Genomic DNA, 16,840 nt, shown 5'->3' on the forward strand with positions numbered 1-16,840 from the left:
CTGAACCTTGAATAGAAGGGGATCAGATCCTGTCACTTCTTTTTGCTGTTATTTTTCATTTGCTGCTTCTCCTTTGATAATTAGTTAGCTTCATAAGTAATATTCAGCCTGTTACCTAGTGTCTAGACTTGTATCATTTTCCAGAGGGTCAGACCGATGCTGTGCAGTGTGAATGATCAATGCACCTGACTTGCTGACGCCCTGACCTTTGCTGGACTGCCAGGCAAGGCGACCCCTTCAGTGTATCCACAGTTCGTCAGACTCCACGTTGGCTCTTGAGCTGTGGAGGTGTTTGCAAGCAGCAGCTGCCTGTGTTTCCTCCCGTGTGTAGACCATCGTGCTGCTGAGTGACCTGGCCACCACCCTGGACGCGCAGGGCCGCTCCGACGAGGCCTGTGTTCACGCACAGAGGGCGTCAGACCTGGCGAGACAGGTGGAGCACCCTGAGCTCCACGTGCTGCTCAGTAATCTGGCTGCGGTCCTGATGCACAGAGGTGCGGAGTGCGGGGCTGGGCTGGCCGGCCTCGGGAGGGGTGGGTGTCAGTGGATCAGAAGCCTGTGCGTGGCGCTGAGGGGGGCAGTGAGGACAGGATGCTCCTGAACCGACGGGCCCGTGGGGAGGGACGCAGGGGAGGCGCCGTCGGGCCCAGCTCACGTCCCGCCTGTAGTCCTGACCTGCTGGCCTATCAGGCACATCGCGGTGGAAACGTTTGCAGTGGGACCTTATTTCTGTAGTGCTTTACAGGTTTCTAAACGTTGTCTCTCACGGAGCTCGTGTGACAGGGCACGGCCGCTTGATGGGCGTACTCTGCCATTCTGCTCAGAAACCTGCAACGGCAGGTCTCTCACCCGAACCACCGTGGGCGAAGGCCTTGGCCACTGGAGTGTGCCAGGAAGGGCTCCATGAGGTCCCGGGTGTCACGGGGTGAAACAAGGCCCCATGCCATGAACTAGACTTGTCCCATCACTTGTGCTTTCTCTTCAAAATCTCTTTCAGAATCATGGTGAAACATACATTTTCTTTATTCTTCCTTCTTTCCGGGTTATTTTAGAACGATATGCACAAGCAGAAGAGATCTACCAGGAAGCACTGAAGCGAGCAAAGCTGAAAAGAGATGAGGTTTCTGTGCAGCGCATCAGGGAAGAGCTGGCTGGGCTGTCAAGAAAAAGGAGACCTTTGTCGTAGCCTTGCCGAGCTCTGGACCCCTTTCTGTTGTAGCGAATTTATGGTAACACCTCTCATTCCAGTCCCAGTGGCACCCTGATCAATGGCTTAAATCCTCTGTCCTTGATAGTCAAGTCCCCTCACCTTAGCCTTGCTGGAGGACAAGCTGTACACAGCGTGCACTGCCACGTTTGCTTTGCGAAGAAAGCTCCCCCCCCACCTGATTTTGCTTCTGCGACTGGTGTCGGTTAATGCTTTCCGTTGCAGCAGACGGCTGGTTAGGTGCTGTCCATGCTGGCCCGAGAATAGATTAAGAGGGGCCAGTTTCCCTCTGGGGTGGGGTCTGGCATTTCAGCCAGGCGTCTCTCCCATAAGATTTTTGTCCACTGATTTGCTGCCTTCTCTTATCAACACCTGGCAGACCAGAGCTACCGGTCTCATGGCAAAGGGGGATGACGGTGAGTTATTTTCTCTTACAATTTATCTCGTGAAGCCCAGTGTGGAATTTAATGCGTAAAAAAGTAGTATCTTGGCTTGCCAGCAGCATGAAGTTTTAAAGTGGGAATTAGGCACTTGAAAGTATAGTGCCCATTTGATTATAAATAAAAGCGAACTGTATGTTTTTGTATGTATCATCTGGTTACATACAACTGTGAAAAAAGGAGGGCAAGGAATGACGACCCCCTGCGTCCCTGCTCTCTGAGCATTCACTCCTCTGCACCCGGTCATGGGTGTCCCCAAACCCTCTGACTCTGAGTGGGGCCCTGTAGGTGTAGTGTTGAAAGCTTCCCAGTTGTTCTGACGTGTCCCACTGGTGCTGTAGAGGAACCAGTGCCCTGGACCCGAGCTCAGCCTTTTGGAGTTTGGGTCTCAGTATCCTCGTGTGTAGTCAGAGTCTCTCTCAGCCCTGGGAGCATGCATTTTGGTGGATGACCTTACCTGGATAGGCCGCTGTGTTGAGAGCTTTATCACACTGCCTCAGCATATGTAAAGTACACAACATAGCGGGCACTGATGGTGTTTTCACCCCAGCAGTTTTGCGGTTCTTCTAAGTACCACGAAGGAACCCTGTTGTTGCTGGTATGCTGGTGGCGGTGGCAGCCGGCGGGGGGGGGGGAGGGAAATAAACTGACAGTTGGGTTCCTGTGTACATACTGGGAGAATCCTTTCATAATAAACTAGACACTCTGCAATAATAGTGTATGTATTCCATAATCTTTGAGTTTCTCATAAAAAAATAATTTACTAAAGAGTTCATAAAAGTAAAAATACAGGGATTAGACTAAAACTATCACCTTAACATTGCGGATGTATCCATCTTCCCACTTTCCGACCCAGTTAATTCCTTTAATCACTCAAGTCTGACTCTGGAGAGAGAAACTTTAACTCACATTGAGTTTCAGTGCAACCAGTCTTCATTTATTAGTTGACTTTAAAAAAACTGTCGACTACTCACCTTCTGCATTGAGAACGTTTTTACCTTCTCACAGTTGCGGGAGTTACTGAAAGGGAGGTTTTTCGCTCTAGGTTTTACTGAGAATTTCTGACCCTCCTCGTTGATGCGGCTCCCGGTCCCGGAACACCTGCGGGAGTTTTCAGAAAGCTCTGCACGCGGCGCGGTCACTACAGTTCACTGTACTGAGGCAGTGAAACGAGGAGGACTGGCCTGCCACTGACCGGGCTGAATCCAAAGGTGAACTGTTCACAGTAGTATAAAAACTTGAACTATCTCACTGGAGCTTTCAGGGCATGGATATTTTAAGATAGAATCACCCAGCACACCCACATTCAAGCACTACGAATCTTCTCATCATGAACACGCGGTGGACACTGGCTGTCTGTCACAGTTCTGTGAACTGTAACTTCGTTCTGGCTGCTAAAAAATAGTCACTTGCCAGGCTGTAGCTTCAGAACCCTGGGGTCTCAGCCCGCAGCATCCCGCCTCGGTTCACAGCTGACTTGGCCAAGTCACGTCACGCCGGGTGGGCCTCCACCTCCCACATGGTCTGCCCGCTCTGCAGGCCAGCACTCCGTCCTGCCCTTGTTCTGAACCGAGGCGGGACCGTGGGTTTTGTCTCCCGTTGCGGGATCTCTTCTCCAGGTGACGGCAGGTGAAGTAAAACAACTTGCACTGTGATGAGGAGGGGTGAGTGGTCAACAGCCGCCCCCTTTGGGTCCTGAGTGGAGCTGCACAGGTTACGCACAGGGCTCTGATCTGACGTGTTCTCAAGAACTAGTCATAGAAAAATACCAGCATCATCTCTTTGGGACTGTTGACAAATAATTAAAATCTAAAATGTTACTAGTACCTAAACAAAACTTTAAGCAAAAACCTTAAGTTACTGTTTTTCATTCACATTAAAACTTTTGAAGTATTTATAAAGTCGTACCAGCTTTCCGAGTAGTAGGGATTTGACCACTACACCTGATCTAAAGCTTACTTGGAGGACCTCAAGCATACGCAGGTGCGCAGTTCCCTTAGCTTCAGACAGGTGTCGGTCTGTGGCCCTGTCTTCGTTGCTTATTTAACTGTGTGGGCAACGTACTGAACCTGCATCCACATCTATAAAAAGGGGACTAGACACCAAGGTCCCCTCCACTGCAAAGGAGGCGCTTAGTCAGTGGTTGTCGGACACCTGCTGTCTTTAGAGGCTTGAGTACTTTTGCTTAAAAGCTCAGGTCTACTTAAGAGTCTATAAAGTGCTAGTTTTTATCTTTCTGAGAGACCTCTATCTCGGTGGCATTCCCCCAAAACCATTAGCATCCGTGTGCTACAGAAGGATGCTTCAATGCTATGTTAAAGTTGTATGAAAAAAAGTTTTTAATTCAACAAGCAATTATTATTGAAGGGTAAGACTGATCCTCTAGTACCATAATGGGTTTAAAATTCAGTCTTTTAAGTTATTTGCTTCTTGAGATTCAGTGAAATAAAAACACCTGACGAACTCTTGCCCACAAGGAATCAAAGTGAAAGTAAGCACAGGGCGGCACGAAGGGGAAAGGACTGGCTGCTCCCCACGAGAGCTCAGGTTATGCGGCACGAAGCAAACCTAAAACACTGAGGTTCTGCACAGACTGTAACCTTCTGACTCTCAACCAATAATAGCTATCAAACTAAAGGAAAGTGTAAGTTTTTCCTTTGAAACCTGAGACAGCGAAAGGCTCACATCACAAGTACTCTACTGTAGCTAGTGGACAGGGCGGTCAGATTTATTTCAGAACAAAAGCTTTGCTGGGCTGCATCAAATGCAGGAGAGGAGGAGTGCTTGGGTGTGGTTAATTACCAGTGTGCATAACAGTGAGGTATGCCTCAAATAAGCCTTTAAAACCTTAAAAACTGAACTATAACAATACCCATGCAGTACTATTTTTTCAGTGCTTCTAATTAAAAAAAAATTAAAGCCTGCACTGGAGATTTACAGTATGGCAGAATTTTGTTTCTCCTTTTGACCCTAATACGTTAACGTACAGATTTTATGACAGGGTCTGTGTTAAAAATCTAAACATTTATCACAAGATTTTAAACATCACTGGGAATCTGAGTTTGGAGGAAACAAAATTGGATAAAAGTACAATGCCCGTGACAGCCAATATTGTATAACTGGGCTGTATGAGGTTGTTTAGAAGGCAAAGGTTAAAAAGACGAGATTTTTAAAAATTACCCCCAGAGTTGATGCGCTGATTTGAATATAAGTACACGAGATACTAGAGCGAGGGGAAACACTGCAAAAAGGTCATCTATTTACAGAAGAGTGATTTAAAGACATTATGATTTTCTTTACAAACAGATGTAAGAACAGGAATTATCCACTTTTTAAAAACTCTACATTCCAACCCTCCACTATTATTATGATCCACTGAACTGCCTGTATCAGGGCAGCCTTTTCCCCTCATTTGACTCTTGAAATAAACTTCCATCATTTCGTCGTCGTCTGTGGCCCAGGCTCTCCTGGAAAGTCTCTGGGCACAAGTCCTAGGAGGGCAGGCTTTTGGCCTGCACTTAAAACTGAGACCACCAGAAACTAGAGCCCCTCCCCCACCCAGGGGGCCCCGGGACCCCTTCCCGCAGGTCAGTCGCTGTCGGACAGCGTCTCATACTGCGCGGAGAGCAGCGGGGCCGGCTCCCGATCCCAGATCCTGCTCGGCTGGTGAGGGGCGGCGGGGCTGGCAGAGGCGGGCGCACAGGCGACGGGCGCACAGGCGACGGGCGCAGGGGGCGTGCTGCTGAGCATCCGCATGGTCAGGGGGTTGTAGGGGAACTGCGTCGAGCCTGCGGGAGGAGGAGGGTTAGGTTATGCGCGTTCCGCTTCTGCTCTGGACAGTGGACCCCCCTAGTGAGGCTGTAATATGGAAGCGGTGTTCGAAGCAGCGCTAACTGAGGCACTGACGTCGGCTGCTTTCGGACTCCGAGCAGCTCCTTACCTGTGGAGGAAGGCCTGTCCTCCCAGGCCCAGCCTGGCGTCTGCCTGTGGTAGTCCCCTTCCGAGTGCACAGAGGAGGCCGAGGAGGGCCGTTCAGCTCCCAAGTAGCCTTGCCCCGGGATAGGAGATTTCGACTTCCTGCTGTTTGACTTGCTGATCAGCTTTGGTTTGCAAACTCCTCCTAAAGGTGAAATAAATTATTACTGCTGATATTTAGTAATTATGTTCTCAACTTTAAAATCTACCAAAATGCCGATGATTGTCTAATGCTAAGTGAAGGAAGCAAAGTGGTAGCATGAAGAATCCAAACCCTAGTGCCTAATGAAGTAAAGAAGTAACATTTAAAAGAAAGCCAGAATTTACTTACAGCAGCTAAAGTCAAAACGGGGTATGTCCTCATGCCATAAACTCAGAAACGTGTAATCAAGGAACTAGCATTTCTGGAACATCATTTCTTTCTTGGCCTTGGAGCACAGAAACTGCTTAAGGAAATGGAAGCTGGCTGACAAAAATCTTAAATCCTCATTTTTTCCTCCCCCACCAGTTTACAGAGGAGGAATAAAACTGTAGAACAGAAGCCCCTTCAGGGCACTACTGGACCTCAGCAGAGCCTGACAAGTCAAGGTGGCCCTTTCTGCTGCTCCAGGCTGTACAGCTGATGAACTCAGCAGGAGTTCACAGGAGTGGGAAGCCCCAAGTGGGCTCTAGAACAAAACGTGAAAAAGATCTCAGAAGAGATCAGAGTCCAGGTCACCAGCAAATGTTTTCCTCAGCCCTAGCAGAACAGTCTCACCCTGCCCCCAGTCCTTCGAGGTACAGAAAAAAGGAACAGAAAGCAACTCTGACCCCTCCAACTATCTGGAAAAAGAAGAAATGCAAATCCTTGGTGATAAGGAAAAGAATATAATAAAGAAATGGGCGGGGGAAGGGGCAGGGAACGTGATTCAAACACTGGAGAAAACTTCGGAATACATGAAGCCAGTTTAAGAAAAGCTCAAAGAATAGATAACCAAAATGAAAGAGGCGAAAGGGCTTAGGAAACAAAAGACAGAACAGCAAGGGTCAGAATAGACACGAGGGAAAGGGAATTATTAGTGCAAAGGAAAAATTTGAGAGACTCGCAGTAAAAGCAACAGAAAAAGATCAAGATGACTAAAATAATTAGAAGGTTAACAGATACAGAGGTCAAAAACTATCCAGCAAAAAGGTAACTTTCTGAAATGGAGGGCCCAAAAGAAAGAGAAAGTAACTAAGAGCAACAGTTGGTAGAACATTTCCCTGAATGCAAATATCAACCTGAAGGGGCAACACCCTCCTGTGAGCAACAGGGTGAGGAGCACTAACACACTCATGATAAATTTACTGAAATCGAGGTAAAAAAAAGGATTCTTTGGGCAGAGAGTCACCACCAAAAAAAGGTGGTGGTGGGGGAGACATCTGGTCTTATTTTTTATACAACAACGAATGCCAGAAAAAAGCCTAACAGCGTCTACGGGATATTTTGAGAAATGTACGTGCTGAGTATCACAACCTGCCAAACTGCCGTCTCAAACATAAAGGCAGCAAGAAGACACTGTCGAGCACGCACCTCAGGATACAGCAGCCTTTCGGAGAAAACAGGGTGTGAAAACCTTACCAGAAAGAAACACCATAATAGAAAGATTATGTAACCAGGATAACTGTAACTGTGTAAGTCACCAATACTACAACCTTAAAACACACTTAAAATCAATAAAAATCAGAATGCTAGAGCAGAGATGGGAGACAGTGGCTCATCTTTTAGAGCAGGAATTAAATTCATATTGTCCTAAAATTAACATATATATGTAAAAATAAATAACTAAAGCCCCTAATCTCTTTATCTTTTTAACCTTAGTGAGATCGTCTGTTTGACCATAACAGGAAAATAAACTAAACTTGAAATGTTACTGACCTTCAGGTAGTTTTTAAGGTATAAAGGATTAAGAAGAAAGCTTATATATACACACAGAAAGAGCAGAGTCCTGGTTCTTGTGTGCTTGCTTCTAACAGGATGCATACAATTACCTCATTCCAATAAGCTGTCCTTTTATGTAAACACCACCACTAGCTTTCTGGACGATGTGATCTGGTTTTTTTCCCTCTTTTCTGTGGCTTAAAATTCTTTTATACTGAGCCTGTCATTTTTATTACAATAGTAAGTTACTTTGATTCAAGAGCAGAATATGAAATTGCACTTGTATTACAATTGCAATGTATGTATACAGATAAGGACTAGATGCAAGCAAAAAGGGTGACTTTCTGGGTAAAAATTTTCATCCTTTTAAATTTCACATTACTAATATGTCTGAGCAGGTTAGAAAAAAGACTTGGTTTAAGTAACTAAAACCTTCAGAGGTGACTCAGCACATAAATGAAATCTTAGTGATCCATTAGAACTTGGGGTATAAATTGGCTTTTTCTTGGGAAAGGTGGCAGAAGAGCACGGAAATGAGCCCTTTACCTGAATGAGGTGACGGGTCCCCTTCCTCTCTCCGGGCCTCACCGCTGGTCGCCACCGAGGTGCCGGCACCACCAGGCACCCCCCCCAGGGGCTGGGGCATGGCGACCCCGTGGTCCTCCACTTTGTCTTCAAAGCTCCCCATGAGCGCCTTCCGGATGATGTCCTCCAGCCCGAGGTTGCTGGCAGGGTCAGCAAAGGAATGACCTCGGGAGCTCACGGAGCCTGCAAAAGACGAGCAGGACGAGTCTGCCTGATTCCGAGGGCAGGTCGGGAGACAGGAGCCCCCCCAGGACACGCAGCACCTGGCAAGGTGCCCACAACACAGAGCCCACGTGGAGGCCGGCTAAGGCCAGCGAGCGTAGCTCACAGGCAATGTGGTTTTCTTTGTTAAATCAGGCACCCACTTGTGTGAGAGTTGCTCGAGGATGGCTTCCTTCTTTTTAGCTCTTTAATAGTTTTGACTCTCTTTCTTCATTTATCTTTTCAACAAGTACTCACTGAATCTCAACTCATTATTTACCGCCATTGACTCCCTCCCTCCCTGACTAAACGATGAGCTTTCCTGGAGCAGTTTCCTGTATGCAGTCGGTATTCGATACCTATTTGCTGGACTGACTGCTACTGTACCAGTTTCCTGTTGGCAAACAATGTCTTTTGAATCTTACCTGAGGTGGTGACTGCTGGCAGGTTAAAGATCTCAGTTCCTGGCTGAGCAGCTGCTGTATTTAAACAAACATTCAAGTTAATTGAGATGTGATAATCACATACATCAAAAGAGATAAAGTCTCAAAAAAAAAAATCCTACAATAAAATTAACCTTCTTATTTTCCATGATCTCAACTTTATTTTTCACCCATTAAGTGAAGATAAAGTGAAAGAAATTTTTTTTTTTTAAGAAATCAGAAAGTAAGAAATCAAAACAGGAGGAGTACTATAATAATATAGCCCAGGAAGGAAAGGAACTTTTGCAGTGCTGGAGAAAACACACAGAGGGAAAAGCTGCCCTCAGAACAGGAACCCAGGCTCGCCAGGGAAGAGATGGTGACTCTAAGAAGACCCTGCAAATATCCGAGTTTGAGATTAGATCCGGGGGAAAGACGCCCCGTGAACGGCAAGAACAGGACCGCGTGTGTCCCTGCTGTGGTTACCTAGAAACTATTTTTGATCCCAGGATGAGATAAAGATTCTGCCTATTGGTTCTGTTTATTCCTGCTAACTGTGCACTTTGTCATTTGCTCAGTTTGAATGACAACAGCTGGGACAACCTGGGAGCTACTTGTAAAGCACTGTGCCAGAAATAGAAGGAATTTGGGAACATAAACGGTGTTTTCATCACATCTTCCAACTCGATGCTGAGACTTTGAAAGAGAAAGAACGTAGGAAGTAAAGTCGGTGGCTATAAACAAGCGGTGTCTCAGAGAAGAATGTGCAGACCCCAGAAGGGGGGCCCGTCCATGCAGATGGGGAGCGCATATGAGCCCAGACGCTGACTTCTGGGATCAGGGAAAACTGTCCGGGCGGGAGGAGGAAGCTCCAGGAAGACTGCACAGCAGGGACCATGCGGTACAGGCTCCTCACATACAGGTCAGGAAATGGTAGATGAACTGAACTTGAAACAGCACAGGGTGGTAGGGCAGCCTGGTAGTTACCACAAAACCTGGGGAATAGGACTCATTCATTTCACAAATATTTACTGAGCGATTATTTGGCTGAATAATAAAATCACCTTCATATTGATCAAAAATGGTCATATGAAAAAAAAATGGTCACATGAAGACAATTTCATATTGTTCAACCAACGATAACACTAAGGTACTGGACTTAAAATGCACCCCTTCCTCCACCCGTGGAGCTCACAGGTCAGCGGGGTGCTCTCTGAGGCCATCAGGTCAGAATCACCTGGGGGGCTTAGTAAAGTGCCGGTTTCTGAGATTCCTGCAGCCCAGTAGGCACGTGTTTTAACAAGCCCTCCAGGTGACTGTGACGGGTAGTGACGCTTGAGGGCCCCTGGTGTAAGACAGATGGGCAGACTTACGAGAGGACATGGTAATTACTCAGAAATGAGGGAAAGGCAGACAGGCACTCAGGAGACGTTGAGGCTGACGGGACAGCACCTGGGAGAGCGAGTTGCGGAGCCTCGTGAGGGAACCGTGGAGCGGGGTGGCGGGGGGGGGGGGGGGAGGAACAGAGGCCTCTGTGTGGAGAGCCAGCGTGGGGAGTCGTTTTAGACATTTAAGGAGCCAGTAAGACGTTCAAGAAGCAATGAGGGCAGCAAAGAGCTTAGTAGAAAAAGCCGAACTCGAGGTACAAGTTTGGGAGTTTTCGGCACATAGTGCAAACCGCCAGAGTGGATGAAACGCCTCCGAGAATACGGTGCAAGAGGAGAGACTGAAAACCAGCACCCAAGAGCCAGGCACAGCAGGACGTAGCTTCTAAGGACACATAAGAAATGGTCAAAGAAGGAGAGAAAAGAACAGGAGAAAGCAGTCCCTGAAAGCCAAGAGGAGAAAGTATTTCCGGAAGAGGGAAGTGGGTCACTAATGTCAACGGCAGAGAGATCAGATAAAGTAAGTTTTAAAGCATGAAGTTTTTTGCACAGTAAAGGCACTGATGTCCTCGGTGGGAGCCCTGAGGTGAATTGAAGCTGTCTTGCTTGCCCAGGGCTTGGATTTCTCAGTTCTACTTCCTGGTGAGAACCCAATGTGCCTGGGGTCCCACGAGCCCACTGGTTCCTTAGTACAACCCCTTAATTGTCCCTTTCCACAATCAGAAATCCCAAACTAAAGCAAATTTTGTTAGTACTTGCCTTACGACATTAATAAAATTTACCTTCTGTTAAAGTTAGGTACTTGTTTCATTATACATTTTCACAGGGTAGAGACCATCTGTCATTTTAAAAGCACCCAACAGAGCACCCTGCTCGATAAATGATTATTGAATTAATGAATGACCGGGCTACTGCCTAAGGACAATGGAAAACATTAGAAGAGAGAAGAAAACTATAAAGTAGGCTTCTTCAATTCATACATAGCATTTTCCTGTCAAGAAGAATTTCTTCGTGAAGAAGAAAGAAAGAGTATCTGTAAGCCTGAGGGCAACTCTGGTCAGCCTTCTAAAGTATTTCTTTTGGACAATTTGTTGCCATTTAAAAAGTGAATCTAGTAATCAAGAGCTAGGATAACTACACAAACAAGTGACACTGCTCCTCTTTTTTTCCCTGGGACGTTTGGCCTTTATTAATCACGAAGTGTCACAGATCCAAACACACGTCCACCTGGCAGTTTAGAGCAGGTAGCCCAGAAGTAAAGCAGATTGTAGGAGGCCTGGATTCTACAGGGCATCCCACACAGCTCCTGCATCACTGGATACACGTGAGGAAAGGACCACGAGTAAGCCTGGGTGATGGCACGAGTGCTGAAAACAGCGGGCACGTGCATGTCCACCCTAAGGAAAGGCTTGGATGCCCCAGAGCTCTATCCCAGTGGACATTTGCCAGCGGCCTGGGTGAGGATGCCGAGTGCAGAACTACTGGAAGCATGGGCTCTGGCGCTGGAATTCCTGAGTCTGAACCACAGCCCAAGTCACTAGTTATGTAACTTGCAACAGCTAGGAAACCCGAGTCTCAGCTTCCTCATCTGCAAAGCGGAGATGATTCCAGCACGTGGTGTGCAGGGTTTAGTTATGAAGATTACAGGAGTCTGCATATTCCCGCTTAGAACGGAGCCTGGAGCACTGCAGTGCTGCACGTGGAGCTGCGGTGGCTGCTGCTCCTGGTGCCGGCACCGTCCTAGGTGGCGGGTCTAGCAGATTCGCACGCCACCCACAAAGACACCGGCAGGGCAGAAAAGGAGCCAGCACAGAGGGCCTCGTCCCATGCTTGGCGGGAGGGACACAGAAGGACAGCAAGGGGAGGCTCAAGGGCAGCTCATCTCGGGAGGCCTGGTATCTGTACCGACATTAAGTGCATTGGAACTTAACAGCACATAGGTTGTCAAAAAGACCCCCTTAAAATGATGAATGTGGTGTGGGTCCTACCACAGTACTCAGAACCTACTGAAAGGCTGAGCCGAATAAAGCGTTTTTCGTGAAGAACACCTGGGCCGGCAGGAGTGCTCGGAACCAGGCCCCCTGATGGACAGCCACTGGAACTGGGGTGCGTGTAAAGAAAAGACTGGAAGGGCACAACCTGTCCGCAGACAGCTGAGACGGCCCGCACGGAGGAAGCGCAGACCAGGGCAGAAAACACTGGAGGGCTAATCCCACCCCACATGAGAAACAAACGTCCCAGACCCGGCACTTGTTCCAAGAGAACATGGAGGGCTGCGGAAAGAGGCAAGTGCTTGCTCCCTAACAGGAAACCCTCTCGTGCCCACAGACATTTGGGAAGCAGCTTCAGGATCTGCTGTGCTTGGACAGATGCCTGTAAGAGCCTTCGAACTCAAGGATTACACGAGAGGCAACACTGGAGATACCATTATTAATGCGAATTTTATTGGGGTTCATGAAAGAAATCCCACTTACCCATATCAGAGTCACCTCCACCAGAGGAGTTCAACTTACGAAAGATCTCCTGCTTCTTTGATTTAACCATGGGTGAGGTGTTTTCCAGCTTGGTGAAGAATGAAGGCAAGTAGCTTATACTCCCTGGTGATCGGGAATCATTCCTGTCAGGGACAGTTACGCGTGTTACCATCATGCACTCCTACCCCGCCCATGCTAGTACCAGTCCTAGAGTCCCTTCCCATCTGTTTGTGCTGACAGCCTAACGACAGTGTGTGACCAAAAGCCAGTGAGGACATCACATCTGAGGACACAAAGATGACATCAGAAAATGAGGACTGGAATAGAGAGAATCTAGAACCAAGATTCTTAACAAAGAGTGAATGGACGTTAATGGGAACACTCATCACAATTCTGTCTGTTCAACAGCACAGGCACTGATATATTTAGGGTTACTATGTAAGCTGGGAACTGTTTTACTAGCAGGATTACTTTGAAGCACAATAAAATTGTAACTACTAGCACACCTGCCTATAAAATAGCAAGCACTCACACCTAAGCAACAATTAGACTTGAACAGAATAGCTACAATGTAGAAAAAATTACGTATTTATTAGAATCTTTTCAAGCCTGCGACCAGTTGAGCTGAGTTTCGCATAAAGACTTCCTTTCATATTTCATTGGCAGCTTCCTATACTAACACATTTAGAAAAACAAGTTTCCTCTACCAGTGCAGGACTACCAGGATCTAACTAGTGCCAGAGACGGTAACAGAGAACATATGGAAAGGTGCTGATAATTTAATCTGGTCCATCACTCAAACATGAGAACACCTACTGTATCCAAGGAAGACAAAGAAGAATGACTAAGACGTGGTCTCCGTCCTCAGAAAACTCACAAGCTTAGGGGAAACATGTAAACGTATAATTAAATTTAACATCATTCCCTTTCCAAAAATGGATTTCGTCCTCATTTCCTTGAAAGGTACCAACCTCTATTTGGTGGCCTATTAATATATACAGTAAGTAAATAACTATGACACACTGTTAAGAAATGCACTAACGGTTTGGAGTGAGGCAGACCTTGGTCTAAAGCTGGACTCCCTCTCACTTTATTTGATCACCAGCAAATCAGAGCATCAGGGGAGGGTGTTCCACACCAAGAAAGCAGCACGAGTTCAGGTGAGGGAACTCGGGGCTCAGGGAGGGAAGCGTGAGGGTGGAGCGGCAGCAAGTGGGGTGAGGAGCGTGAGCCTGGCCACAGAGAGATTCCATGCCACGCTCGTGACCAAGCAAGTGCTGGAGTCCACTTGAGTTCTAGACAGATCACTGGTGCAAGTGGACCAGGCAGGGGCCAAGTCAAAGGCGTCTAAAAAACCAAATGGAAATAAGAATCCAATAATTCCTAGGGTTGGGTTAGGGTCAGAAACTGCGAAGAGAACACACGGCAAGCAGCCCAGCCCAGGGGCTCACTGTGACCCCCTTCCACTCACAGCCCAGACGCCGGGTGCCCAGCAAGCACTCAAGTGGGGTTCAGCAACCACACAGACAGAAAGATTTTAAAAAGATCTAGGACGACTTAACTTCGAAAAGAATAATGAATAATTATGTTCTATGACCTATTTAAGTATTACAATTTTTCATTAAAATCCACCGGCATTAGGTCACTAGGAAAACAGAAACAAAACGATCCGCCTGACACATGACCCGGAAGAGGAAAAACGCACTGACTTCAGGAAAACGAAAGGCATGCAGCGCGCGCACAGGCACCTCTGCTCCGCGGGCTCGGCTCCGCGCTGGGCCAGGAGCAGCACGCTGTCCTGTTTCTCGTGCACGACCGGAACCTGGGGTGGGGAGATGGGCTCGTAGGGCTCGCTAGAGACGTGACTCCTCTCTGGGGACTTTCCAGGCCTGATACTGGAACATACAAAACATTAGACAGTCTTCCCAGGGCTCACCTGCGGCTTACCCTGAACAGGAACTGGTTACCTCGTTACTTCAGTCATTTCAAGGACCAAAAGTTGGCAATACGTATCAGAAAAAAGTGGCCTCGTATACTCACTCTGTACCTAGTTATTTTGAAAAAGTCTGTTACTGTTGCTTCGTCCAGGCACACGGAGTCGCATGACAGACGGTGCTGGGGACGGGCCGCAGCCCGGGCTCTGTGGGGAGGTCACTGCCCACCACCGGACCCCTCGTGCCCCTGGCCAGCTACTCCACTGAGCCCTCCAGGGTCTTGTTGCTGATCTCGAGCCAGGACCTACCAGGTTACTTCCCCATTAAGTTAAAAGACAAAGGACTTGAGCGCCACACTGACACCTGCAATTTAATGTTCTTCCTCTGGACACCATGTTGTAAGGATGGTGTGAGATAAACACTGTTTGGGCCCAAAAAAGTTTTTGGTTTAGTAACTGTACATATTAAAAGCCCTCTGTGACCTTTAATATCTGCTTTTATTACTATTATAGATAAGTATAATTATATATGTATTACTTGTCATTTCTTTCCCCAATCTCACCCCATCCGATTCTTAGAGGTGGCCGTTCTTGACCATTTTTCTTTTAGTTCTTTGGTGGGCACCTCTAAATCATCTAAATAATCAATCTTATACCTTTCTTGATGTATCAGAACTTGAAACAGAATCTTATCAGTTTCCTTCCATGAAAGATGAAGAGCTTGACTACCTTCTCTATGTTGTTGCCCATTTTATTTTAATCTGTAGTTTGTCTACTTTAACCATACACGTAGCATGCTCAGCCATTTTTATGTGATTTACAGCATTTACATTCTGTTCTAAACTCTAGAAAAACTCCTCTGTGTTTTGCTCATTGACTGAAAAATCAGTTAATGGTGTTTTACAACACTATGGATTTTGTAAACATTTTAAACTGTAAAACCAGGTAATCTGACTAAAACCAATGAAAGAAATGTAACGTTCCTCATTCAAATATACAGGTGTAGGGCTTCCCTGGTGGCGCAGTGGTTGGGAGTCCGCCTGCCGATGCAGGGGACGCGGATTCGTGCCCCTGGTCCGGGAAGATCCCACATGCCGCGGAGCGGCTGGGCCCGTGAGCCATGGGCGCTGAGCCTGTGCGTCCAGAGCCTGTGCTCCGCAGCGGGAGAGGCCACAACAGTGAGAGGCCCGCGTTGCGCAAAAAAAAAAAAAAAAATGTACAGGTGTAGTGATGCAGAAATTACAAGTGAAAAATTCAAAAGGATTTTCTTTTCAAAAATGCCATTAACTGCTCAAAATCTATGTAGTACTTCGTATCAAGAATGTACCACGAATGACTCTGCTATAGCTTTCTGTTCTTCTTTGATAACAAGTTCTCTTCTTTGTTTTTTTGGTCTTTGTTAAAAGAGAATGGGTTTTCATCTTATCCTTAAGATCATCCCGCTTCTTGAAATGATTATGTCATTTGAGATTTGTTTCAAAACAACGCGGTCTGAGGGTAGGGCAAGTGGGGATGAAATGAAACAAACTGGTCCTGTGCTGACGATCTTGAAGGTGGGTGGTGATGCACGGTGGCATCTTACTCTGTCCTCTCTACTTCTGTGTGTTCAAAAAGTCCCACAATAAAGTTGTGTTTTTTCCCCAAATGAGCACATTCAGCTTCTTAAGTAAGTTATTCTTCCTCCCTAAGTTCTCTGCCAACTTGGGGGGTCGGAAGGCAGACTGGAGAACCACCTCTGCTGCAAATTGAATTGTGGCTTCCGCTGCTCTGGGTCATCTACCCCGCTGTGTGTCTTCCAGATCTTTGCAGAATCTCTGACCTGACACCCCAGTCTTGTTCTCAGTATTTTTATGAACTTCATGAACGTTCATGCTGCTCTGTATCAATTCACATGCCCCAACACTTAGTCTACTACCTTGAACGAACAGCCCTGCGTCCATTTTTTAAACTTCCAAATGCAGAGCACTGGGGGAGAAGACACGCTCTTTACCAAGTAGCCCTGCATATAAACGTGTTTCCTCTCGTGGTGCCTCTCTTGGCCTCACTTTCATTATTTAATGTCAGCTTCCTAAACATCTGAACATTCTTAGGATTCTGAAGAACCAGGCCAAGTGTCCCAACATTACCACCAAACCACACATTCTTCCTGTCTTTGCAAACCCACAGAGTAGAGCAATCAACTTGTGAATACATAACAAAAAGGTATAGGACCAAACTGCCCAGTAGACATTCCAAGAATAATATACAGAGGAAAAACCCTCATTTACACTTTCCAGGGAATGAAGGTAAAATAACTTTAGGTATAAGAAATGAATCTC

The 16,840-nt window shown here is 46.8% G+C and overlaps 2 protein-coding genes across 20 annotated transcripts in view; one reads left to right on the forward strand and one right to left on the reverse strand.

The window, feature by feature from the left end:
* The window catches only part of TTC19 (tetratricopeptide repeat domain 19), a 37,211-nt gene extending 21,044 nt beyond the window's left edge, over positions 1–16,167 (forward strand). For 4 of the 6 annotated variants that reach the window (XM_067715492.1, XM_067715493.1, XM_067715494.1 and 1 more), the window contains 2 exons: positions 332–494; positions 1,053–1,793. In XM_067715492.1, the coding sequence (XP_067571593.1) occupies positions 332–494; positions 1,053–1,186 (297 nt within the window). In that variant the 3' untranslated portion in view covers positions 1,187–1,793. Of the gene's footprint in view, positions 1–331; positions 495–1,052; positions 1,794–2,692; positions 3,498–14,230 lie in introns of those variants that run through there. The other 2 variants (XR_010937425.1, XR_010937424.1) reach the window with 2 other exon arrangements.
* The window catches only part of NCOR1 (nuclear receptor corepressor 1), a 143,200-nt gene continuing 131,244 nt past the window's right edge, over positions 4,885–16,840 (reverse strand). For 13 of the 14 annotated variants that reach the window (XM_067715487.1, XM_067715486.1, XM_067715491.1 and 10 more), the window contains 6 exons: positions 14,338–14,484; positions 12,590–12,732; positions 8,734–8,787; positions 8,069–8,290; positions 5,588–5,767; positions 4,885–5,435 (listed from right to left, as the gene is read on the reverse strand). In XM_067715487.1, the coding sequence (XP_067571588.1) occupies positions 5,236–5,435; positions 5,588–5,767; positions 8,069–8,290; positions 8,734–8,787; positions 12,590–12,732; positions 14,338–14,484 (946 nt within the window). In that variant the 3' untranslated portion in view covers positions 4,885–5,235. The remainder of the gene's footprint in view (positions 5,436–5,587; positions 5,768–8,068; positions 8,291–8,733; positions 8,788–12,589; positions 12,733–14,337; positions 14,485–16,840) is intronic. The other variant, XM_067715483.1, reaches the window with a different exon arrangement.

This window comes from Pseudorca crassidens, chromosome 19 (genome assembly GCF_039906515.1).
Source record: "Pseudorca crassidens isolate mPseCra1 chromosome 19, mPseCra1.hap1, whole genome shotgun sequence".
NCBI classification, from domain to species: Eukaryota; Metazoa; Chordata; class Mammalia; order Artiodactyla; family Delphinidae; genus Pseudorca; species Pseudorca crassidens.